This window comes from Dromiciops gliroides, chromosome 6, assembly GCF_019393635.1.
Source record: "Dromiciops gliroides isolate mDroGli1 chromosome 6, mDroGli1.pri, whole genome shotgun sequence".
Lineage (NCBI taxonomy): Eukaryota > Metazoa > Chordata > Mammalia > Microbiotheria > Microbiotheriidae > Dromiciops > Dromiciops gliroides.
Window position 1 is genome coordinate 140,852,281 of NC_057866.1, and position 25,909 is coordinate 140,878,189.

Consider the following 25,909-nt stretch of genomic DNA (forward strand, 5'->3'; position numbering starts at 1 on the left):
GTCACAACTGAGAACCATACTGACCTCAAAACAACCTAGCAATAGAATATTGGAGCTGGAACAGACCTTAGAGATGATTCTGTACAGTATACTTTTACAGATGAAGAAATAAAGATCCAGAAAGGTAAAATGACTTAGAAAATAAAAATAATTAGTAATATTACCCAGCCAGTCAGCTTTCCAGCAGTATACTGCTCTATTTCCAATTTAGTTTGCAGCTAATATAAAAGTGGTACAAACTAGTTTCCCTTCTATTTCTTTCTTCAAACCCAGGATAATTCATTTTTTGGGAAAAATCTTTTTTTCCTTGCACCATTAGTGGCTAGTTTCTTCAAATTTTCTATCTCCCTTTAGTGCTCCTGGGAGACATAGCCAGGAATCTTCCCACAAGGCTTTGAAAGTTGAAGCCCTGTAACACTTTCCTGAAGAAATGAAATGCCTATGAGCAAGAGGAAGGGATTGTCATGGTTAATTTTGCACAAGATGGAGAATGTCACTTTTTTCTCTAAGTCACTTAGAAAATTGGCTCGATCCCACCTCTAAGACTTAAGTCCTCTATAGACATCTTATCACTATTAACTTCAAGGTTGAAATATTTAACCATATTTTCCTTTGATGCTAGAAACATTTTACTAAGAATTTCAGTTTGGGGTATAACACTGATTACTTGGTCAGAAGAAGAGAGTGAAAACCAATCTTATGAGACCAAGTAAAACTCCCTTTAAAAATGTTTGTATATAAGATGATGAAATCATGGAGAGTTATAGACCTATAAATGGAAGGAGGTTAAAAATATGGCTAAAATTTTAAAGAGTAAAACTGAAAATGACCATCTGGCAAATAAACTATTGATAATCCTTGAAAAAACTAAATATATAAATAAAGGGATACAAAGAAATGGAAACAGATCATAGAACTAGTCTTATGGTGCCAGAATACTGGTTTGCATGAAATTGAAAATGCTACTGTACTTGTGAACTTTAGAAAAAAATATTAATATACAAAAGTAAATTGATTAATCTCAGAGAGGAGCCTCAGATAGTATAAAGTACATCTTGTGAGGAATCCCTTTTCCGTAACAACCCTTAATAAGTGGTTAATCAGTCTGTTTAAAGACCTTCAAAGATAAGAAACCCAGGATATCCTAAGGCAGCCCATTCTACTTCTGAATCCTTCTATTTAAGTGTGTTTTTCCTTACATTGAGCCTAAAAACGGTGCTCTATGATTTCTATACAGTGGTCCTAGTTTTTGCCCCAGAGCAAGTAAAATACTATGATGAGACGGTCCTTCAAAAACCTGAAGGAAGCTATTCCGGGCCTTCTGTTTAGCCATGCATGTTCATTTAACTGATTCTCATGTTGGGGTGGCTAGGACAGGAGAGGATACAGTACAAGCAGCTCTAAGACAGAAGCTTTGTGAGGCAGGCTCATTTATTCAGCTCCTCTAACATACCCCATATTTAGTCTTCTGATCTAGTACTCACCCCCATCCACCTAGTACTGATTTTCCTGTTTGTTTCAGCCTCTTGAAACTCTAGTACCAATTGACCTGGTCTTTTGCTTATATGGATGACAGTTCATACCTTAAACCTCCTAAGCAGAGATTATCCATGCCATTCCTGGGTGCTTACCCTAATAAACCATTACAGACCCTCATAAGTCAAACCTTCCAGGACCATAGTATGATATTCTGAATTATACTCATCTGGATAGAGGGCAGTTTGTCACTGTGCTTTCAAAAATATATTCAGAACTGAACAAAATTGTCCAGATATGTTCTGGCCTAGGACAGTGTACATTACCTTCTTCATTCTGAACACTATATATCTCTTAACATAATTTAAGATGGCATTAGTTTTTTGGGGGTGCCATACTGCACTATTGACTAACTGACCATTCAGACATTTTTAAGATGAACTATTATCCAGCCCTCAGCTTCCCTCCCTGCTCCTACTCATTTTTGTATTTCTACAGGTGAATTTTGTGTGTATGTGTGTGGGGCAATGAGGGTTAAGTGACTTGCCCAGGGTCACACAGTAAGTGTCAAGTGTCTGAGGTCAAATTTGAATTCAGGTCCTCCTGAATCCAGGGCTGGTGTTTTATCCACTATGCTGCCCCTACAGGTGAATTTTAAAACCCAAATATAATATATATTTATCCCTATCAATTCTTACTATTTAATTTATATATATATACTCAATTTGTTCTTACTTATTGAGATGATTTTAGGTCTTGATCCTTGCTCAACTGATTAGCTATTTCTCACTCTGTAAATCTGATGTCTTGGGTACTTTCATCTAAGAGGCAGACAAGTGTGGAACAACCAACTCAAGACCAATAGTACATTCTTAAGGTACTCTACAACAGATTTTCTTACCACTTAAAAATCCATTAATTAGGGGGCAGCTAGATGGCGCAGTGGATAAAGCACCGGCCCTAGGTTCAGGAGGACTTGAGTTCAAATTTGGCCTCAGACACTTGACACGTACTAGCTGTGTGACCCTGGGCAAGTCACTTAACCCTCATTGCCCACCCCTACCCCCCAATCCATTAATTATCAGTATTTAGGGCTTAGTCATGCAAAGCAGTTCTATCTCTGCTATCTTCTTGCCCACATATCTCTATCACTCACAAAGATACAATGAAAATGTGTCAAGTGCTTTGCTGAAATCCAAGTATATCTGCTAATTTAGTATTCAAAAAAAAGAAAGAGATGAACCTTTATGAAACCTATGCTGGCTCTTGGAGATCACTTTCTTTCACTCATAAATGTCCAGAAGGTAATCTGTTAGTAATAGGTTACAGAATTTTTTTTTTTCTGGATCAAACCCAAGCAACTTGCTAGATGACAAGATTCATGCTCATCCAGTTTTGTTTTGTTTTTCTGAAAATTGGAAAGCCCATAACCAGTCCTATCATATTATAATCTTGTTCTATTCCTCATGTTTTCCAAAGATGAAACAATTCTTAGTAATTACACCCACCAGTTTCTTTAGTATCAAAGAATGTAGTTCTGAGCTCATTTTCTTGAGTCAAGTAGGTATACTCTTACTATCTGTACATATCTTGGTTTTCAACTTCTTAATCACTTTTGTCCCATCCTTCCTGGTCCAAAGACCATTCTCCTTGACTGAGAAGAGAAGCAAAGAAGTGTCCTCTCATTTTGAGTAAGTCTGCTCCTTATGCCTCAGTTTCCCCAGAGCTCTCAATATACTTTATATTCCCCCCAACCTAAATTAAAAAAAAAAAACAGCAAATGAAAACCTTGTTTTCTTTAACATTCATTGCCAACTTCAGCTCTGTCATACGTTTTTGTGTCAGCTTCAGTTAGCTACACAGCCTTGTTTCCACCTTTGACAAATGTTCTGGACTTGTGATTTCATTGACTTATTCCATTCTTATAACTTTTCTTGGTGCAAATTCTCCTGAAGAATTAGTTAATAGAATCCCAACTATTTCGCTCAACTCACTTAAGTCCACATTCTCTAAATCCAATGTATATATGTCAGACTATGTCTAGCTTTCCACTTTTCCATTCAGAATTTTAAGATGGCGCAGTAATTTTTTTCCTCAAGATTGCCAAAATAACTACTTCAGTAACAAGTTCCTTGATATTGATTAGAATCAAGTCCACAATAACAGCTCCTCTTGTTCCTTTCATTTAAAAAAATCAATTTATCATTAAGATATTTGGATTTACAAATTTTCTTTTTTAGTAATGATGCTACTGACTAGTAAGTAGGATTAATATTATCTCCATTTTATAGATGAGGAACATGAAGCTCAGGTGGGCAAATAACTTGACCATGGTCCCATAGATGGAGTTAGAACCAGGATTTGAACCCAAATATTCCTGACTCCAAATTCAGTGCTATATCCAGCATACCAAATGTCTTTTTGGTAATACAGCTTTATCACTGCCCTGTTTATAATAAATGTCCAACAGATAGTTGCAGTTCCCCTATTCTGACTATGTTTTTATTTCAGGTTTTTGGTTGCTCCCCCCTACCCCTTCCCCGCTCCCAAACTCAGTATATGTTTCCTTTCACTGGGCAGTTTGTGGCATAATGTAGACAGCAATAATTTTTTTTTGCTCCCTCCATTGTTTCTCATTCAAATTATCTTCATCATATTTATCCTCTCTGGTTTGTAGATTTACTTAATAGCGTCATTCTGTATGTGAATATATTTACATATATACACACCACACACATATATGTACATATACACATATGCATATACATAATCCTTGCCTTCTCTTTACCTCTCCCTGGATGACCCCAGACTATCCAGGCCCATCCAGTGCATACCACTTGGATGAACTGGGAGCCCTCCACCAACTATAGACCTTACAGTGAGATGGAGGACCATCAGACCTTACATATGTTTTTCCATTATATCCTAAAGTGCTTTAGACCTTACAATCTCTGCTCTTATGCCCTCTAAACCCTTGGGCATTGTTATTTCACCTGCTAGTGCACCCTAACGACTCATGGTCTTGTCATTAGCCTTGTTGTTGAACTCTTAGGGCTTCTGGTCTTTTCATCTACCTGAAACTGAACTCTTTTATAATAAACTGTCTCCCCCTATTACAGTGCAAAGTCCTTAAGAGGGGCTATCCTCAGCATATAGTGTTTGGCATATCATGATTTTTCATTCATCCATCTATTTACTCATTAATTCATGTAATTTTAGTTTTTGGAATGGAGTCTACCTTCCTATTTCCACATTCAATTTTGTCATCACATTCCAACAAATCTCAGTGATAAATATATTTGTCTCTTTGTATTAAACTCTATGGTTCACCTTAAATATTACTCATACTGTGTACATTTGTTTAAAGGTATTTGAGGCCATGGGGTTTCTTGCTGTCTTTATTTTTTGACACTACCTCTTGAAAACTTGTGGCTTGGGCAGTATAAGCTATGAACTGCCTTGCCAGTCTGTAAACTCCTGGCTGGCTGGAGCTTCCAGTCTGTAAGGGGGTTTTTAAAAGATAGCCCAGGTTCGTTAAGCCCTATGTGGGCCAATCTTTAACAGCCCGCCCCCTCCCTAACTGCTTCTCCCAGACTAACAAGAAACAAGATTAAAAAGCCTCCTTTCAATAAAAGCAAAAAAACCCAGGGTTTATTGATAAGAATAAATTTAGAAATAAAGACAAAGAAAAGCAAAATATACGACCTGTGAACTTGATACACCGGACTCACTTTCTCTCCCTTCTTCTCGTCTACCCCTCTCTCTCTGTCACTCCCTGCTTGCCCTGTAGCTGCCGCCTGTGCTTCCTCTTGTCTACTGTTCACTGTCTACAGTTCTTGTCTCCACCATCTCCTTCTCTGGCTCCTCTCATCTACCCTCCCAGTAGCTCTCTCTACCTCTCCTCCACTGCCCCTTTCTCAGTCTCCTTAAAAAAATAAAAATAAAAAAACCCTTCTTTCCCAGGAAACCTGGGGCTTACCACCCACACACTCCAAGCCAATTCACTAGCACCTCCCGGGGTGCCGTCCAAGGCCAGCTGGGGCTCAGGTTTTCTGTGCATACTCCTGGCTGAGTGGAAGAAGCCAGAGGCTTGCGTGTGTGTGTGGGGGGGGGGGTGTCGGAGAGAGCTCTATGGGACCCCGAGGGTCCCCAATCGCAATTGATTCTTACAGCAGCTAGGTGGCACAGTGGATAAAGCACCAGCCCTGGATTCAGGAGGACCTGAGTTCAAACCTAGCCTCAGACACTTGACGCTTACTAGTTGTGTGACTCTGGGCAAATCACTTAACCCTCACTGCCCCGACAAAAACAAAACTAGTGGCTTTCACTAATTTTCCTATATCACAGTTTTCCCCCTATCAATGTAAAATTCCTCCAGGGGGGAAAAAGAAAGTTGTTTTTTTTTTCCCTAGCTCTCATCACATGAAGCCCATTTCTGGTCAAGAACCCATAATTCTTCTGTTAAACCTTAGCCCCCAAATCTAAATCCTATTCTTAAGACATGATCCTCTTAACTAGCTGTGTACTTTACAAATCTGTCTCCTCTCTAAGGCCACTGCCTTCAACAACAAAGACAAATACTAATGAAAACACTATTTCTGCTGCTAAGATCTTCAGTTTCTTGTCCAGGACTTCACAATCCCTTTTACTGCTTTTTAAGTTCATTGTGGCAATAACTTTTGTCCTCACATTAATTAATTATGGAGGAGCAGAAAGCTTGAGAAGTTTTAGGAATTTCTTTGTCATGGCCCAGACATATGCCTTAGGGAGGGAAGCATACCACCTTCTACTCTTCATATCAAGGACCCACCCAGCAGGAAATCACCAACCACTGATACTTGTTTCTGATTCTTCTGTCCATTATTGGATGGCCTTTGTCTTCATGGCATCTTATATATTCTCATCATCATTCCTTGGAGAACGAAAAACTGCTTTCCCAGAGTGGCCAGCTATACAACTTCTATAGGGAAAGCTCCAAACCAATATTACATAACTCAGAGGCAATGACTATAGCCAGAATACAATGATTAAATCCACTTCTGGTCAGTGGTGCCCCTTCCCCATTCTTCTATTAATTTCCTGAAAAATGGAATAAATGGTTAAATATTAATGACTTAAACATACAGAAAATATTATTCCTTCTGAGTAGTTCAAAATATTTGTCTAGTTCTATATTATACTTCAGTGTGATGTGATATTTAGGTTGTCCTGATAGATAAAATATATAGAGAGATAAAGTAAACTGTTCAAGATGTCACAGTTTCTTATTGATAGTATGAGAGTTATACTTCATATTTTCACTCTTAGTCATATATGTTAATTCAGAAATTTTCTGGGATTCTTGATGTGGCTATTTTTATATCCACCACCAGTTGTCATGCTGATTCCATGTGGAAACTATTTCCAAATCTGAACCTCCCAAATCTGATGAAGAATGGTTTATACAGGAAAAATCCATGGCATCATACCCAGGCACTCCCTTGCCACAACATCATACTTATTACAATCTGAAGATATTTATTAAGTACCCATTTGTGAATAGCTAAAGCTAAGCATGCCTTTATCCTTTGAGAAGCAATATTCTAAGACAAACACTGATGATGAAAATGAGGGATACACAAAGCACAGCATCAACAATGAACATGTACATAAATAAATGTGATATATCAAGGGATAATTTTGAGCCAATGAATATTTATATCAAAACAGAGGAGACAATTCATCACCATTTCAGAGAATTCAAGAAGGCTTCATGGAAGGAGTGGGATGAGATTTTGGTTGAATAAATTAGAGTTTAGTATTCTTGGGGAGAGTAGTATTAAATATTAATTGCAGATAGTATTAGAGACAGGATTCAATAGGGAAGTGTGTTTCAAATGGTCCAAGCAAAATGGAACTACATTTGGGTCTAAAATCATGTTTGTGGAAATGGAGGGTAAGGGCAGATTTAAATACTGCAAAAAATATTTATCAATATCTGATAGCCATCCAGATGTATTATGTGAAAAATGATCATGCATCAAAAATATTCTTAGGTTTCTTATTAGTTATACAGAATATAATGCCAGGTAGAATTGAAAACATCTGGCTAGATGTTTATTCTTTTCTTAAGAATAGATATGAGTCTTTAGATGTAGTTAAGAAGCACTATACTATTATTTTATGCCTCTTGCATGTTAATATAATAACTAGACCAATACGAAAATATAAGACACATTAGTAGATGTAGAGGGGAATACTGGAGATAGGTGTTAATAAGTGTTAGTTCTCTTCTTATGTCAAACACTATTAGAAAATTTTAATCATCAACAATTATTATTTGCTGCATTTGAAAACATCTTTGTACTTTTAAAAACACCTGTACAAATACCATTAGATCACAATAACAATTCTGTGAGGAAGTGAGATTTTTCTGTGATGCCAATTAGCATTCAGATTTCTGACCTCATATATTTGATTATCATCAAAGATGCAGATCCTAAGCCATCCATGTTTGCCTACCTTATGTGACTTTTGTCTATATCCTCTCATAAGTGGGCTTTAAGAGGAATTAAATTAGTAGTCTTCCTGATATTTCCAGGATACCAGAAGTATGCTTAGGCTGTCCACTTCTTATTTTTGCCTGACCATCCCAGTTTTTTCTATTATTCATTTCCTTGCTGATATCCTTTATTCTGCTTCTTTTCTGAAGTTCCATATTTATTATAGGGTGCAGGTTGCTAATACCCAGCATGGACCTCTCCACTAGCCTCTGTTTGATACTCATCTTCAATTATTTGGAGGTTGTATTGTTCCATGATTCACAGCCATATAATAATGGTAGAATATTTGTACTAAAATATGGGTTTTTGTTTTATGGAAAATTGGTCAGGGTGGGAGGAACGTTAACGGGACTCTGCAATTTCCTGAAAGCAACTCAGGTCACTCTCCTCATCTGGTTTAATTCTGGGTCTAATTCATCTTTCCATTCATACTATTTGTCCTAGAGCTCATGATGATGAATGAATTTCTCAGGGTGCTCATCTTCTTTCATATCATCATTTAAACTACAGATATAATTCATACATGTATATTTTGTTCGATGAGGCTGATTGGATTATGTTCTTCTAAGTGGCTAAAAATGTTTTCCAATGTTCTGGGGTTTGATGCAACCTGCACAATGCCATCTCTGAGGAGAAGTATTTGGAGGACCTCATTATCTACAGAGAATTCTCTTTTAATCTGGAGTCTGTGCTGGCTCTCATCCATTAATAGTGAATAATTTTGGCAAACATATATCTGTTTTGTGCCTTGCCTGATATTTATGGTGAGAGGGCCAAACAAAGTTTTCTTCATTGCTGTATAAGGAAATCTTGAAAAAAATTGTATGCATGGGAGACACATTTTGGGAAGAGAGTTTTAAAGGCATTTTGCTCTACAAAAAGCCCATCTTCCCTACTAATATCTCAATTGTAGATGCATTCAACGTGAGAAAAGATGATTCTCATGAAAATTTGTATGGTTAGAAAAGGAGACATATTGATTGGTAGATGCTGATGTTCTCTTGGTTACCTTATTAATAAGGTAAGCAATTTCCCTCCATATTTTTAGTATTTCCTGTTCAGATAACTTGTGAATGAATTTCTCAATGCCTTCACAATTATATTGCCTCTAGAACAAATCTCTTTTATGTACTTTTGGTCTAATCCAGCTTCTTTCCACGTCTTTGTTTTCTTTTGTGATAGTTATGCCTCCTTCATAAGCTATCCAGGACTGGGATGTTGAAGAGTGAGTGCTGTAGCTCTTTGTCCTTGGTGGTGAAAGTTTGTCTTTGCCAATCTTTTTTTCTTCTCTTCTTTTTGTTGTCCTCCTTCAATTTTCATCTGCAAATTCCCTTTAGATTACTTCACTTAAGTTTCACCAAGCTTTCTTTAAAGCAGTATTTATCCTCCGTTACTTCTTAATTTTATGAGGTAGTACTACTCATAACAGTTTCATTTTTGTCTTTGTATCCCTTTGACCTAGTTTGGTCCAGAGTAGGTGCTAACTACAAATGTTTGCTGATTGGGTGATTATCATCCGTAAGATTTTTAAAAATGTATTTATACTGAAACGCAGTGCTTGATAAGGTGGAAAACACAAATTACCTAGGGAAAAACCCCCTATCTGATAAACTGGAAATCAGTCTGGCAGAAATTAGGTTTAGACCAATACCTTATACCACATTCTACAATATATTCTAAATGGATATATGACCTTACTATTAAGATCATACTATAAAAAACTTAGGAGAGAAACCTCATATACCTCTCTCAGTTTTGAGCAGGAGATATATTTTTTAACCAAACATGAGATAGTGGCAATTAGAAGATAAAACATAACTTTGATTACTAGTAACTGAAAAGCTTCTGCAAAAACAATATCAATTCATCTTGGATAAGAATAGGGGTAGTTGAGCAGGAAAAAAAATCTTTATCAAATTTCTCTGATAAAGGTTTGGTACCCAAGATATCTAGAAAATAAACGAACACACACACATATACATATGTGTGTGTATGTATGTATATATATTCTTTGATATGTAAATGTTCAAAGGATATGAACTGTTCTTGAACTGCAAAATGTTCACAACCACATCAGAAAAATGCTCCAAATCACTAATAATAAAACAAATGAAAACCAAAAAACCCCCAAGGTTTCACCTCACATCCTGCAAATTGGGAAAAAAAAATACAAAATGGAATGGTTGTGGAAGGATAGGCATAGAAATACATTGTTGGTGGAGTTGTAAAATGGCACAATCATTTTGGAAAGCAATTTGTAATTATGCAAATAAAGTGACTACAATGTCCATACCCTTTTAACTGGAGACTCCATTACTGGATTCATACCCCAAAAGAAGCCATCAACAAGAAGGAAGTCCCCATAGCCTCTAAAATATTTTTAGAAGCACTTTTGGTGCTTCCTAACAATTAGAAACAAAGTAGATACCCACCAATGGGGAAATGACTAAACAAATCATGGTATGTGAATATAATGGATTATTACTATGGTGTAGGAAAATGATGTATGTGATAAATGCAGAGAATCATGTAAAGATCTATATGAACTGATGCAAAGTGAAGGTAAACAAAGAAAACAATATACTTGGTAGCTACACAATGTAAACGGGAAGAGCAACCAGATTATGTAAAATCAAAAGTAAGTGTCGCAAAATTATAAAGATCAAACAGGGATTGAATAAAGAGATATGACACGACGACATCTCCAACCTACCCCTTTATGGAGGAAGGATGTCCACAGGTATTCCATCGAACACAATTTTTAACTATTTCAATGTTTTTTCCTCTTTAAAAAAATCTACTTTCCTATGGTTATAGTTCTTGGGAAAGGAATATGTGGGATAACTATGGTGATGTAAGAAACAGAAAATATCAATAAAACTTTTAAAAAAAATGTTTACATTAGTTAAACTTCTGAGAGGCAGTTTGGCAAAGCAGCTTTAAGGCTAGTCCTGGAGTTAGGAAAATTGGTTCAAGTTACACTCTGAGAATCTGGATAAGGCATTTAACTTCTCAGTGTCCCAGGCAACTTTCTTATATTTATAAGTTGCAGAATTGCTGATCTGCATTGGTGGAAGGGATTTACTAAACTGTGAGCTCTGTATATTACTGAAATCACATGTGAGACTAAACTCTAATCTCCTTCCTCCCCTAAAGAAACAAAACAAACAACTTATAAAGCAATATATTCTGTGTCTATATCCATTTGTATTATGTTTTTCATCATAAAAATCCGAATAAGATAGGACTGAGTTATTTCAACTGCACACTTTCTCCTTTCATCCTTCTAGTTTTCTATTAATTCTGACCTTTCCTATAACACTGATTGCTTAAATATACACAGACAATTCAGAAATGATTTCCATATTGGTAATAAACTGTTTCCTGACTATTAAAAGATAAATCAATTTAATTTTTGTTATGTTGTTAGGGACTCTTCCATTTCTTTTTGTAAAGAAAGTATAAATGATATATAGACATGAGGCTTCTGTATAGTCTAGCCTTTTGGCTTCTAATTCTTTATATCTATGCTATATTTTTCATCATATTTCTTACCATCTATACATACTATAACAATGGTATTAAAGTCATCATATATCAAAATATTTTTATTTAATTTGGAGGGTCTTATCATGTTCTTGGAAAAATTTCTTTATTTCTTTATTCTCTGCAGATATTAATGCATAAGCTGCAATAATTTTCACCAACACTTCTCATGAGCACTGTAATATGAAATGACCAAATGTGCCATGAAATGATGTTTCCTATTGTCTTTGGAAATGACAAAACCAATTCTGCCAATTCCTTTGTCTCTCTCTAAGATGATACTGTGAGCCATCTTTTCATTTTGCTGTAACCTTTTTTTTTTGTTTCATTCATAGCAAGAATGCCAAGATAAATACAATTCAGTTCATTCATTTATATGCCCTTTATAAGTAGTTAATTCAGGTAAAATGTTCAACTAGATGTAGCTATACAACATGGCAGGATGTCTGTTTGTGAAATGATCACAATGGTGCTGATGTCTGGGGTAATATGGATATTTATGGCCCATTTGTTGGCTATTATATATTGTATATTTGTTGCTATTGTTTATTATTGTTACAAATAAGTTTCCAAAGCACTTTCACATGCATAATTCCATATGTTCATTGAAATAATTCTGGTAGGTAGATAGGGAGAGCATTATTAGCTCCATTTTTTCAGTTGAATGAATGGATGAAAAAGCATTTATTAAGTACTTATTACCAGCACTGTACTAAGCATGGGGGATACAAATAAAAAAGTAGAGATAGTTCCTACTCTCAAGGAGCTCACATTCAATTGGAGGAGACAACACATTTAGGAGGTTTCAGTTAAGAGTCAGATAGAAAGGGCCCTTTATCTTTGGGATACAGCAAAGCAGATGGTAATGTGTCTTATTTAATGTCATTTCTACTGATAAAAAAACACATCCATTTCTGATGCTGAACCATTTGACAGTGCCAAGGACTTTGGTGGCAAGAACATTCTTTTATGGATCTTCAGTAGATGTGGCCACCTTGTAGGAGGTAGCACATTGTAGCGACTGTTTGTTGGAGGTAGTTGGTTAGTAGTGTGATCTGGTAGATGTGTAGTTTAGCTTGCCTGAATGTGCTTCTGAGTCTCTGGACTTTGGTACCATGACTTAGCTGCCTTCTCATCTTGAAACATCCCTCTTCTGTCCCCGCTCCCTTCTTACATTTTGGGGCTAGGGCCAGCAATGCTTCATTCCCCTCTTGGGAATGCTTCTGGTTCTCCACCCTACTTTTAAGTTTCTTCTCCCATTAGAAAGTAAGCTCCTAGAGGGCAGACACCTTTTTTTTTTTTTGCTTCTTTTCATGTTATATATTAAGCACTTAGCACAGCACTGGCACATAGTAAGCGTTATGTATCTTCCCATCTGCCCAGCAGTGTCTTCCGTCTCTTTCAGAGGGCCTGTTTGCTTTAGCTGTGTGGTCTTTTCTGCCTTGAAGGTAGCAGGAGATCTGGAGTTAGTATTTATGGCTGGCCCTTCTCCACAGGTGTCGAATCACTAACGGATGGCTGTGCTGTAAGAGGCTGCTTTTTCAAGGTCACAGGTCACAAAGCTTTTGGGGGAGGGGGAAGAGAAGAGGGATCTAGGACTCAGTCCTAGGATTTCTGATTTGTGGGTCAGTATTCTTTCTGTTTCATCACCCAGCTTCATCAGGATGAAACAACTCATAAGTCCACGAATATTTATTAAGCACCTACATGTGCCAGGAACTGCACCCAGAAACTCTAATGCTAACTGGCACAAATGCCACACATGCCAATAAATCTGTAAGGACAGAGGCTATGAGTACTTCTGTGTATGGCATCTTTGATTTAACTTTTTAAATGATCAAATATATCGATAGGATAGTAGCTAGGTAGGTAGACAGACAGAGAGACAGATAAGCATCGTCAAATGGTAATTTGGAAAAGTGGCTCAGTCATGACTTGCTAGTCAGGAGGAAAAAATATGTCAGTTCAAAATTAGATTTTGCAGTAAAATATAAGAATTGTCTTTTCACTGTTTCTTGGTCTGAGAGCATGTGATATTTGTGAAAGGTACACATCATGCCAGCATTTGATGGATGGCAGATATTTAAATAAGGTATTTCATACTTAGTGTAGCCATATCGTGTAGCTTCAGAAGAGAGATTATTTAGAAATCTGCTGGTTACCCTAATTTGAATATTCATATAGAGAGGAAAAGGAGGTAATCATATCTTCTTTCTTCATTGAGGGACACACAATAAAGTAACATGAATAAATAAAATGAACTATTTGTGTGTCTCCATTTCATTTTCATTTCATTTCATTTTTCTCTCTCTTGTTAGTATCCTTATTGTCTCCTCTTTCTGAAAGGAGTATACAAAATAAAAATTGTTGTGAGAATAAAAGAATTTATAATTTCAAAAAAGTTTTTAGAAATATCAAAACCACACATCATAATGTACTTTGGGAAAATAAAAGTAATTTAATGGTAAGATTTTGTTGTTTATACTAGCATAAGATGGATCATCTTCATCAGGGGGCCAGAAGGGCATGTACTTGTGTATAGAGTATTTTGGCCTATCATTGGAGAACACTGTAAACAAAGGTGTGAGAAGCCATATTCCTGTATCTATGCACATGGAAAGCAAATGAATCTCGAGATAGAAATTCTGAAGTCTTAAGGAAGGGAAATCCTGGGAGTCTAGGAGAAAGAGAAAGAAAGGGAAAGGGTAGGGGAAAGGAAGAGGGAAACAGAGGGGGGAGGAATGGGGAAGCAGAAAGAGGGAAAGAGAGGAAGAGAGAGAGAGGAAGAAGGAGAGGGAGAGGGAGAAGAAGAGGGAGAGGGAGAGAGAAAATCTGTTTAGAAGATGGAGCAAGTATTATTCATGAGCAACAAGGAGAGTATAATATCGTAGGACCATAGATTTAGACCTGTAAGGGGCCTTAGAGCAGGCTTTGCTTGTACCATGGTACAAGTAAGAGGCCAGATTTAAAATCAGGTTTTTCTGACTCCAAGCCCTGCATGGGATTAGAAGTTTCGCTCTGAATTGCCTTTGAATGTACAGCTACAGAAAGTAATTGGCTTTAAAGACAAACTTGAACACTTAAAAATACTTTTAAAAAACCTGAAATAAATAGTAGGGAACTCAATAGTACATTATTATTATATTTATATGCATACACACACTTTTTGTTTTTAAAGTACTTTAAAATAAACCTATAGGGAATAATATCTATTATTTTCACCAACAGGGAAAACTGAGGCATCAGAAGAGTGAAAGCTAAGAAGAAAAGAAAGATGGCATATATGGATTTAGAATACAAACTCCCAATCCAAAACTTCAGCCAATGTTGGCTCAAACAATTGATTTAAAGAATTCAGAATGCTTATTTTGTTTGAATACAATATATAACCTAAGCTCTATGAAAACTGAAGTGATATAGCAATATCAACACTGGTATTTCACCATCTAACTTGTAATGTTACCAAATTGCAAATAAAAATATATGAACTATATATTTAATATAGTTACCAGGAAGTACTTGGATAAAAACAGAATCCTAGAACAATTATGAATTAGTAAATATAATAATAAATGCAAATATTTTAAATATCAATATAACTGAAATTTAAATGCTTAAGTGATTTTCGAACATGAGCTCAATTGATCATCATTCCTTTGGATGACAGTCCTAGACCCTAAAAATCCTTTAGGCAGCAAGTCCTAGAAATACTGGAAATCAGTCAGAGCTATAGCAAAATTATCCCAATTATATATCAAGATGTATGACAGCATCGTTTTTAAAAAAGGAAAATTTATTATAATTTGAAGAGTTCACTATAGAATATGGACATTTAGGAAATACGAAAATTAATTAGAAGTTATGATCAGTTGTGAAGTCCACAAATTCTTGAAGGTAGAAATATTAAACTGCTAGCATTTTCTCAATATCATTTTTTTTCATGATTAGAGTTGTAATAAACACTCAGATTTTTAGAGGGGAAAAAAGGAAGTAAACAAATATACAGTTTCATGAAAGGAATGAACTCTTCTGAGATGGCTTTATTCTCCACTGAAGTTCATTAGGGGACCATATTTTTGTAGTCTATTTCCTTTACTTACTGTGAAGATGTCACTGTTTGGCTTTCCCATCCCCCCAAACAGGAAACTGCTTATGCACAATGACACAAGCCTAAGCACATGCTTTAGGCTTTACCATTCCAATACACAGCTACTCTGACAGCTTTCCCAACTCTAAAGGGATGTGAATGAACGATGCATATTTTTAAATATTTTCCAGATCCATCATGGAGGCTGCTTTTCTTCTCTGTACTGTAATCACACTGAGCTGCAATTAAAACAAACAATCAGTAAGCTGTTCTTTTTCCCATGGAAAGTTTTAGTTTAGCAGAATAACAGAAAAGAAAATGGATGAAAAACTTAGAATTAATATTAAGGTCTTTTGTTAGAAGTCTTATATTTCATGGCTTTTGAATGTTTTGTGTTGGTTTTTATTATTATAAATTTCAGAATATGAATGTTTGATAAATTAGAGAAATGCTTCTCAAAAGTAAGAAGACATTCAATAGAGAAGGGTGATAACACCAAGAACCTTAAAAAACATAGACTACAATAAATGACCTAAACTATCTAGACTACAAATTAAATGAGCAAAAAAAAAATATTGCTATTATTGAAAGGGTTAATATGATCCTTCGCTATGTGAATAAGACTCCAGGATGTTAAAGCCTAAAAATCTTTAAACCATCCAATCTATAAACTGTAAGTTCTTTATTCAGGATATTATGTCTAATTTTGGATTTTTTTTTAAAGAAGAAGATAGAATATCTGGAATTAAGTGTTCAGAAAAAAATCACATGTATATATGTTAGGGGAAAGTTAAGTAAATATGAAAGGATCTAGATTATTGAATGTAGAAAAAGACTTTATTTAGTTGTTTCCAAGGAAGCATTTAAAATATTATCATAAAGAAGATAACAGATTAACTACTTTTCATCCTTACCAAGAGTGCTGATAAACTTATGCTGTTAAGTTGTAAGAAACCCTTACTCTCATAGACTAGGGCTTTGATAAGAACAATATAAAGATTCCAACAAGGAAAATACTGGAATCTTTCACTCTAGACATTTGAAGAGAAATAACTGTATTGCCATGGGGCAGGAAATAAAATTAATATGACCACTTTATCTGTAAGGTAGTAGAGAGGCAGAGTAGTATAGTGGAAAGAACATTTGACTTTGAATCAAGAGATCTGAATTTGAATTCAAATTCTAATATTGTGACTATGGGCAATTCACTTAATTTCTATGAAACATAGTTTTCTCATTTGTAAAATTAGGGGAATAATTCCTATACTATCACACACTTAAGAGAGTTATTCTAAGGAAAATAACACCTATGAAAATTATAATGATTTTTCTAGTATATCCTTCCCCCCACCCCTCCAATTCAAGATAACTTAATGCTTAATAGGTTATTTTTTTTTTCAACACAGTCCTTAGACTCACAGAATCTTGGAACTGGAAGCAGCCATCTGGTCCACACCATCTCAGAAAAAGAGTCTGTACTAGACCATACCAGACAAGTGGTCATCCAATCTTTGCTGGAAGACCACCAAAAATGGGGAAGTTATCTAAGAAGTTAGGACAGTAATTAGGGTACCAACCTTTACTGTAAGCCACTCCATAATGAAAGTAAATGAGTATTTAAACTGTAGTAAATCTCATGATGTGACAAGGATGACATTACTTCTAGGTATGAACAGGAACAAAGTTTTACCTACTACTTCAAGGAAAAGCATCATATAAGAAATGGTCTAAGAAAAGGAATCCACAGAAATTACTGACAACTTCTTAGGTATGAATTTGTATCTTCTTCAGTGAACAAGTACAAATTATAAAATATGTAATTGAATTTTTGAAACTCATTTATTTGCTTTTGACTGTTATATTCCAGCATACTCTGATAATTACTGAGCTTATGCCAACAAACTAACCCAACACAGGTGCCGTTAATTCATTAATAAGCATTTGTTAAGAGCTAAGTGCCAGGAATGATATAAAGAAAGAAAAAAAAAAAAAGCTCTGTCATTGAAGAGTTTGCATTCTAATGCCAGGGACAATGTAAAAAATTAGGTATATAAAATATATATACATAATAGATGGGAGGTAATCTAAGAGGAGAAGGCATTAGCAGCTGAGGGAAATAGGAAATGTCTCTTTCAGAAGGAGGAATTTGGGCTGAGTCTTGAGGGAAGTCAGGGAAGGTAAGAGACACAGGAAAAGGCCCAAAATTCCAAGTCATGGAGGACAATTGATACAAGGCAAAGATATGGGATATGGAATCATAACATTCATAACTAGGCCAGTGTGGCTGGATCATAAACTGTGTGATGGGGAGTAAAGGTAAGAGTAAAGGATAAGGAAAGAAAGAAACCAAGTTAGAAAAGTCTTTAAATGTCAAATAGAAGTTTATAGTTAATATTGGAGGTGATAGGGAGCCACTGGAGTTCACTGAGCAGAGAAGTGACTTGGTCAGAAGTACATTTTAGAAAAATAATCTTGACAGCTAAGTGGAGTATAGATTAGAGTGAGGAGACACTTGAAACTAGGACATCTATTGTGATAAACCTGGGGAAAAGTGAAGAAGGTCTGAACCAGGGTGGCTGCTGTGTAAGTGCAGATCAGGAAGCATACGTGAGATATGTTGTGAAGGTAGAAACAACAAAAGTTGGTAACAAACTGGATATGTGTGCTGAGTAGGAGTGAGAAGATGAATATGACAACAAAACTGCAAATATGGCTGACTAGGAAGATGGTGGTGCATTCGACAATGATATGAAAATCTGAAAGAAGGGAAGGTTTAGGGGAAAAGATAAGGAGTTCTGTTTTGGACATGCTTATTTTGAAATGATTACAGGATACAAGTTATAGATGTACAATAGGCAGTTGCTGGTGCATGACTGAGGCTTAGAAGATATGCTAGGGATGGATAGAGGGATATGAGAATCATCCAGAAAGAGATGATAGTTGAACCCATGGAAGCTGATGAGATGACCAAGTGAGATAGTATCAAGGGAAAAGAGAAGGCCTAGGATAAAGCTGATGACCTAGACTTACTGGGCATGCCATGAATGAAGAACTATCAAAGAAGTGAAAGAAGGAGCAGTGGGACATATAGGAGTACTAAGAGAGAGAAGAGTCATGAAAACCATGATAGCTGAGAGTGTCCCAGATGAGAAAATGATTAATGGTATGAAATGATGTAGAGATATCAAGGAAAATGAAGACTGAGAAAAGGCCATTAGATTTAGCTATTAAGAGATCACCTTTGGAGAGGGTAATTTCAATTGAATGATAAGTCTAGAAGCTAGGCTGTGGAAATTTTAGAAGAGAGTGAGAAGAGAAAAAGTGGAGCCACTAAGATGTAGACAGCTGTCTCAAGGACTTTAGCCATGAAGGAGAGGAGAGATGACAGACGAGAGTTAGCAGAAATGATAGTATCACATAAGAGTCTTGAAATTCATTTCTAAAAACGTGGCTGCTATCCATCACAGGGGAATATCACTTAGATATCTACTTCAAAACAAATCTTTCTTTGTAGATGAAATTACTTAATATGTAATGATCTCTGAGGTTTCCTAATCATACTTCTATGGTCTCAGTGATAGTTTTACTTAAGAGAATTTGTATACCTGGAAGAAATGAGGTAGCCTTTGTGAAAGCCAATTTTTTTTCTCCACTTAAAAAAGTACAAACAAAACAAAAAAGTTAACACACTGTTGAGATTCTTAAAAAGTTATCTAATCTTAAATTTATAGATGTGATAGGCTCACACCTTCAGGTTAGAAGACATTCTAATTTCGGTCACTCAAATGTTAGCTTTTATAGACAACTAATACAATATATTATAGAGTATTTGTTTGGAGGTTCCAAAATTCTTTATTTCTCCAAATTTGCTAGTTTTCAATGTCAAATTAAGGTGCCCAATTTTAATTGCTTTAAGCAAACAAAACCAAAAAACCCACTTCTTCTTGAGGAATTTTCAAAATGTTTTTCTTATTCTTGTCCCACTTAGATTATTTCATTCATCTAACAGTAATGAACTTGTTCTCTACCTGCTGAGAGGCTGAAGCAGCTCTCTGTTCTGCCTGACTCAGGCGTCTTTGAAGTCTGTTGGTTTTTTCTTGGTGTTCCATAATTATCTTTTCATTCTGTTTTAGGGAAATAATGTCAAAGAAACATAGGCTTTTGTTACATTCCAATGTAAAATGGAGAAGCCTTCAAGGAGTCTGAGTTGAGTGATGCTGAATTTGGACACTATCATTTGTAAAAAACAAAACAAAAAGATAACATAATGTAGCTTTCATACATTAGGAACAGTTTTAAGTCAGATTTTTACATTCTAACTGCATTGCTGTACACAGCAACCTTCCATGAAAGCAAGTTATTAATATTAAAAGCAAATTGGTAATAAGTGTAATTTGAAAGGTTGACAAACAAGAGAATGACTTTTAATTCTTGTTTTGTTAACCTTGACATGCATGCTTTTAAATACTTGTCAGAAAAAAAGGATTTCACCACCATTTTTGTGCAACAAATAGAAGATATTTATTCTAGAAATCCTGACTGAAAATATTCAGCCTTTCCTTACACGAATACAGATCAAAGTAGGAGTGAGAGCAAGTTCCACACCTTACAAGGCATGGTGTAGTACAGGAAGGTTTTGGAACTCAAGTCTTTGTGTGTTCCTTCAACAATCTTTACTAGCCAAAATGACTATATTTTAAGGCCAATAAAACCATTTGGCAAAATAGCTTCAAATTTTTCATGGAATACAATATTCATGGAATACTATATTGTTGACCAGTTCAAAAAAAAACCTATTGAATTCCACAGATATAACCCATATCTGATTGCTTATTGCCTCAGGGAGAGGGGACAGAATTTAGAACTCAAAACTTTAATAAAAATGTTTATTATCAGAAAAAATCTATTGAGTTGTTTTACATTAATTCTCATAGTTAAGAATGCTATACCTGGGGGCAGCTAGGTGGCTCAGTGGATAGAGCACCAACCCTGGATTCAGGAGTACCTGAGTTCAAATCCTGCCTCAGACACTTAACATTTACTAGCTGTGTGACCCTGGGCAAGTCACTTAACCTCAATTGCCCAGCAAAAAAAAAAAGAATGCTACACCTGATGGTAGTAAGTACTTGTCATCTGAAGCAGCATTAATATAATAATATAATGAACTATGGAGACAAATTATTCTAACAATTCTTCCTGAATCTGTTGGATTTCAGATTTGGCCTAATGAGTCTATGCCAAGCTGCATTAATCTTATACTGCATCTATTGCCATAAAATTAACATATATATATTTTTTTGGATTAAATGTTGTTTTCCTAAATGAATCACCTGGGTCTTATCTGGGTAGAGTAGAATAACTAAATTTTATTCTTTAATTTTAGTTGTCAAATAGAAGAGAATAGACCCTCTACCTAAGGAATTTGGAGCTTGAATCAGCTCACTTCTATCAATTAAAAGAAATCTAGAAACTTGATGAACCAGTAACATAATTTATATCACTAGTAAGAGTGAATAGTATGTCTAATATAGCAAATATTGATATGACAATATTGTATACTTAAATAGAATCCATTTCTAAGCAACTTGAGCATTCAAGTTCTAAAAAGAACGGGTGTCCTAAATACACATTCATCAACTTTCCAGTTCTACTTTCTGTAACTTTCTCTGATTTACTTTGCTCCAAAGTGAGAACATCAAAAGAAGCACCAAAAAACCTGAAAACATTTTAGTTAGCCTCAATCATTATCCAGAAATTACCTATTTAATTTTTGAGCCATTCTGAAGGACTCTCAGATAAGCAATAAATTCCACCCCAACCTTACATATTAAAAAAACCAAAATACATTTTATTTAAGCTTTTTGAACCATGGACAAATAGATTTTAATAACAAATTCTGTACTTTCACTGTTCTAATGGAATAAAATAAAATTTGGAAGAGCCATTAAAAAGAATAATCTTAGGAATGCATAGGGAGGGTTAAATGTTCCTCACAATGTTCTCTGAATCATGATAAATTGAAAATGTTTAATTTTATAATTGATATTTCAAGAATGAATTTAAATTTGATAGCATATACAATACTAGAAAATGCAGATAAGATGGCAGACTTCAAATTTTGGTTTATTCCTATAATAAGCATTTATATCTTTATGGACATTTGCAAGCACACGATTCATTTGAACTTGGCTCGAATAAAACTCTATAACATAAATATTGAGCTATAAAAGAAGTATCTTCCAGGAGAGTCATTATCTTACCTCAATTACCTTTTCATTTGCTGTTTCTAGCTGAGAAAGCAATTCTTGGGTATGAAGTTTCTGTCGATTCAGCTCACTTCTATCAATCAAAAGAAATAAAGAAATATGATTAATATAGTCATTTAATACATAAAGAAACTGAGTATTATACTAAGTCACCTGTAGGTAAAAACTGATTGCTCATCACAATAAGTTCCTTATACCACCAAATTTTAAAAGTCCTCTCATTTTATAATGGTGCACAAAATTCATACATACATACATACACACATATGTGTATATGCATATATACATACACATGGTATGTTTGTGTCATTTTTAAAGTGGAAAAGCCTGAAATGTTTTGTCAATATTTTTCTCCTAGGAGATTTTCAATATTCCTTTTCATCATTATGTTTCAATTGTATGTGCTTTAAAAATGCTTCAATAGACCATATGTTTGTTAGGGACAGAAATCATATTTTTTTTTATTTTGAGGTTAGGTCAGAATTTGATTATAATATCCTTTAGCACATAGGAGACATTAAGAGCATATATAATATCTATCTGTAGAGACAGATATATAATTTATGTCTCTATTATATATATGTACGTATATATACAAACACACATATAAATAGAATCTTTAGAATAACCTTTAAACATAAAAAATGGCAAAATCTAAAGTTTATAGTTTTTTAGTGCTAAAATAGGCAACATATCAAAACTGTTTCTGCAAAAGGCATCTTCAGACCAATATATCACATTATTTTAGCTATAGTGGTAAGTTACTTACTGGCTGGCAGAAACATATAAGTAACTTTTAATGTCTGTTTACACAAGCTTTAAAAAAAAGTTAAAATTATCTGACTTACTTCAATTGATTTATAAATTTAATTTGTAAACTACTTAGAAAATTTATATCTAAAGTGTTCATCCAGCCAGTCAGGGAATTATTTTGACTGAAGATCACACTGACTAGTGCTTACTTGATAAATGATCTGTGAGTCTTTGGTGATAAAGACAAGAAATAGACTATGGCACCTATAAACTTGGCTGTCACTCTTTTGTGGTTTGACATAGCAAAATGAATAAACATAGTTTGGAAAGTTCATGGGATTTAGAGGTTGAAGACACTGTAAGAGCTCATCTGGTCTTATATCTTCAATTTTAAAGATAAGGAAACTGATGCCTAGAGAAGTTGAGTAATTTACTCAAAGTTACAAAAGTAGTAATTATCTAAGCCAGTTATGAACCCATGTCTGATGAATTGAGAATGGTACTCTTTTAGTACTCATTTGATGCTACCTGCAATCATACTATCAACATAATGAAGGATATAGATTTTATGAGAGGCAAGTGGAGAAAAGACTATTTGACCAGATAACTTTTTAATTATGCCATTAAAGATGAAATGGAATTAATGCTAAGAGATGAACTTGAATTCTTTGGTCAACAGAAATTACCTTTGCTAGGAAACCAGAAAACTTACTCTAACTTTGGCAATGCTATGAAGCTGCTGGAACATAAAAGTAAGATGACAATATTTCTTACTTCAATGGATCTCTGAATTCATTGGTATCAAAATTCTACTGGTGTAGATGACAATCCAATACCTTTCCATCTTATATAATTCTTATTTATATCCTTCCTTAAATTCTCCACGGAAAAGTTGTTCAGTATGTTTAAGGTCTTCCTTTATGATCTTTTCCTGTTCTGTGGACACCAGTGCAACACTAGGACAGCCTATCTCTTAGCTCTCACTCTTGGCCTACCTCCTTTTCCCATCACACTTGTCCTTGCTAACATAATTTTCTTTTTAAAAAAAATTGAATATAATTTTAAAAACAAAAAAAGGTGTTTTCTTTCCCTTTTGCTTCCTCTGTCCCTCTTGGAAAAAAAAGAAAAACAAAATCCTCGTAACAAAGATATATTAATAAGCAAAATCCCTACAGTGGCATTTTCAGAAATATATGCCTCATTCTGTGCTTTAAGTCCATAATTTCTCTGTCAAAAAGTGGCAAGCTGGGCAGATAGGTGATGCAGTGGATAGAACATTGGGCCTGGAGTCAGATCAGAGTTGAAATCTGGTCTCAGACACTTACTAGCTGTGTGATCCTGGGCAAGTCACTTAATCTGATTGCCTCCACCCCTCTCTCCATTCTGCCCTCCCTACCCCTAGAAGGTAATTAGCATAATTCATCCTTGGTCTTCTGGGGAAGTGGTTGGTCATTGTGTTGATCAGAATGCTTAATTCTTTCAAAGTTGATTTTTTTTGGAAGTGCTATTTTTTTTATTGTACACATGCAAATTATTCTTCTGGTTTGGTTCACTTTACTCTCCTTTATAAAAGTCTTAAAAAAAAAAAAGTCTTTCCAGGTTTCTCTGAAACCACAACCATGATGATTTCTTTCTTTTTTAAAAAATTGTATTTCTTTTTTCTTTCTTTCTTGGATAATAAACATTTTAAAGTTTTGAATTCCAAATTCTATTCCTCCTTCCTTCCCTTCCCTCCCCCCTCCCTGAGATGATAGGCAAGCAATCAGATATAGGTTATACATGTACAATTATGTAAAACATTACCATATTAAACATTTTGTATTAGAAAATTTGAATAAGAAATGAAAAACAGTGAACAATAGCATGCTTCAGTCTGTGCTCAATCAATATCAGTTCTTTCTTTGGAAGCGGATAGTTGCTTTATCACTAGTCCTTTGGGATTGTCTTGGATCATTGTGTTGCTGAGATAGTTAGGTCATTCACAGTTCTTCATCTAGCAATATTGCCGTCATTGTGCACAACCTTTTCCTGGTTCTGTTCATTTCATTCGACATCAGATCATATAAGTCTTTCTAGGCCTTTCTGAAATTATGCTGTTTGTCATTTCTTATAACACAATAATATTCCATTACAATCATATAACACAATTTGTTCAGCCATCCCAAAATGGATGGGCTTTCCTTTGATTTCCAATTCTTAGCCACCACAAAAAGAGCTGCTATAAATATTTTTGTACAAATAGGTCTTTTTCTCTTTTTTGTGATGTCTTTGGGATATAAACCTGGTACTGGCATTGCTGGATCAAAGGGTATGCAGAGTTTTATAGCCCTTTGGGCATTGTTCCAGAATTGCTCTCCAGAATGGCTGGATCAGTTCACAACTCCACCAGCAATGCATTAGCATCCCAGTTTTCTCACATCCCCTCCAATATTCAATATTTTCCTTTTTTTGTTATATTTGTCACTCTGATAAGTGTGAGGTAATAACTCAAAGTTGTTTTAATTTGCATTTGTCTGATCCATAGTGATTTAGAGCATTGTTTCATATGACTACTGATAGCTTTGATTTCTTTGATTGGGGAATGACTTGCATTTTTATACATTTGACTCAGTTCTCTATATATTTGAGAAATGAGGCCTTTATCAGAGATACTTGTTGCAAAAAATTCTTTCTCAGTTTTCTGCTTTCCTTATAATTTTAGTTGCATTGGTTTTGTTTGTGCAAAAGCTTTTTAATTTTATATAATCAAAATGATCTATTTAACATTTTGTAATGTTCTCTATATCTTCTTTGGTCTTAAATTACTCCCCTGTCCATAAATCTGACAGAAAAACTATTCCATGCATTCTTTTTTTGTTTGTTTGTTTGTTTGTTTTTTTATTTAGTGAGGCAATTGGAGTTGTTACTTGCCCAGGGTCACACACCTAGTAAGTGTTAAGTGTCTGAGGTCGGATTTGAACTCAGGTACTCCTGACTCCAGGGCCAGTGCTACCTAGCTGGCCCCCATGCATTCTTTATTTGCTTATGGTATCGCCCCTTATGTGTAAGTCATGTACCCATTTTAACCTTATTTCAGTATACGGTGTGTGAGATTTAAAATTGGATATTAGATCATAAATCTCCCCTACTTAACCCTTCCCTTAACTCATCTCCCAGACTAGTAAATGGAAGAAGCTTCTGGTTTTCTAGATAGAGCCTTTATTGTATATAAGGTGTTGTTGATTAGAAGGATAGGAAAA

At 35.0% G+C, this 25,909-nt stretch overlaps 1 protein-coding gene across 4 annotated transcripts in view; it reads right to left on the bottom strand.

Annotated features, from left to right (window-relative positions):
* Positions 1 to 14,753: 14,753 nt before the first annotated feature.
* SCLT1 (sodium channel and clathrin linker 1) overlaps positions 14,754 to 25,909 on the bottom strand; it is a 219,654-nt gene continuing 208,498 nt past the window's right edge. For all 4 annotated transcript variants that reach the window (XM_043973395.1, XM_043973393.1, XM_043973396.1 and 1 more), the window contains 3 exons: positions 21,912 to 21,990; positions 19,680 to 19,775; positions 14,754 to 15,890 (listed from right to left, as the gene is read on the bottom strand). In XM_043973395.1, coding sequence (XP_043829330.1) covers positions 15,828 to 15,890; positions 19,680 to 19,775; positions 21,912 to 21,990 — 238 coding nt within the window. In that variant the 3' untranslated portion in view covers positions 14,754 to 15,827. The remainder of the gene's footprint in view (positions 15,891 to 19,679; positions 19,776 to 21,911; positions 21,991 to 25,909) is intronic.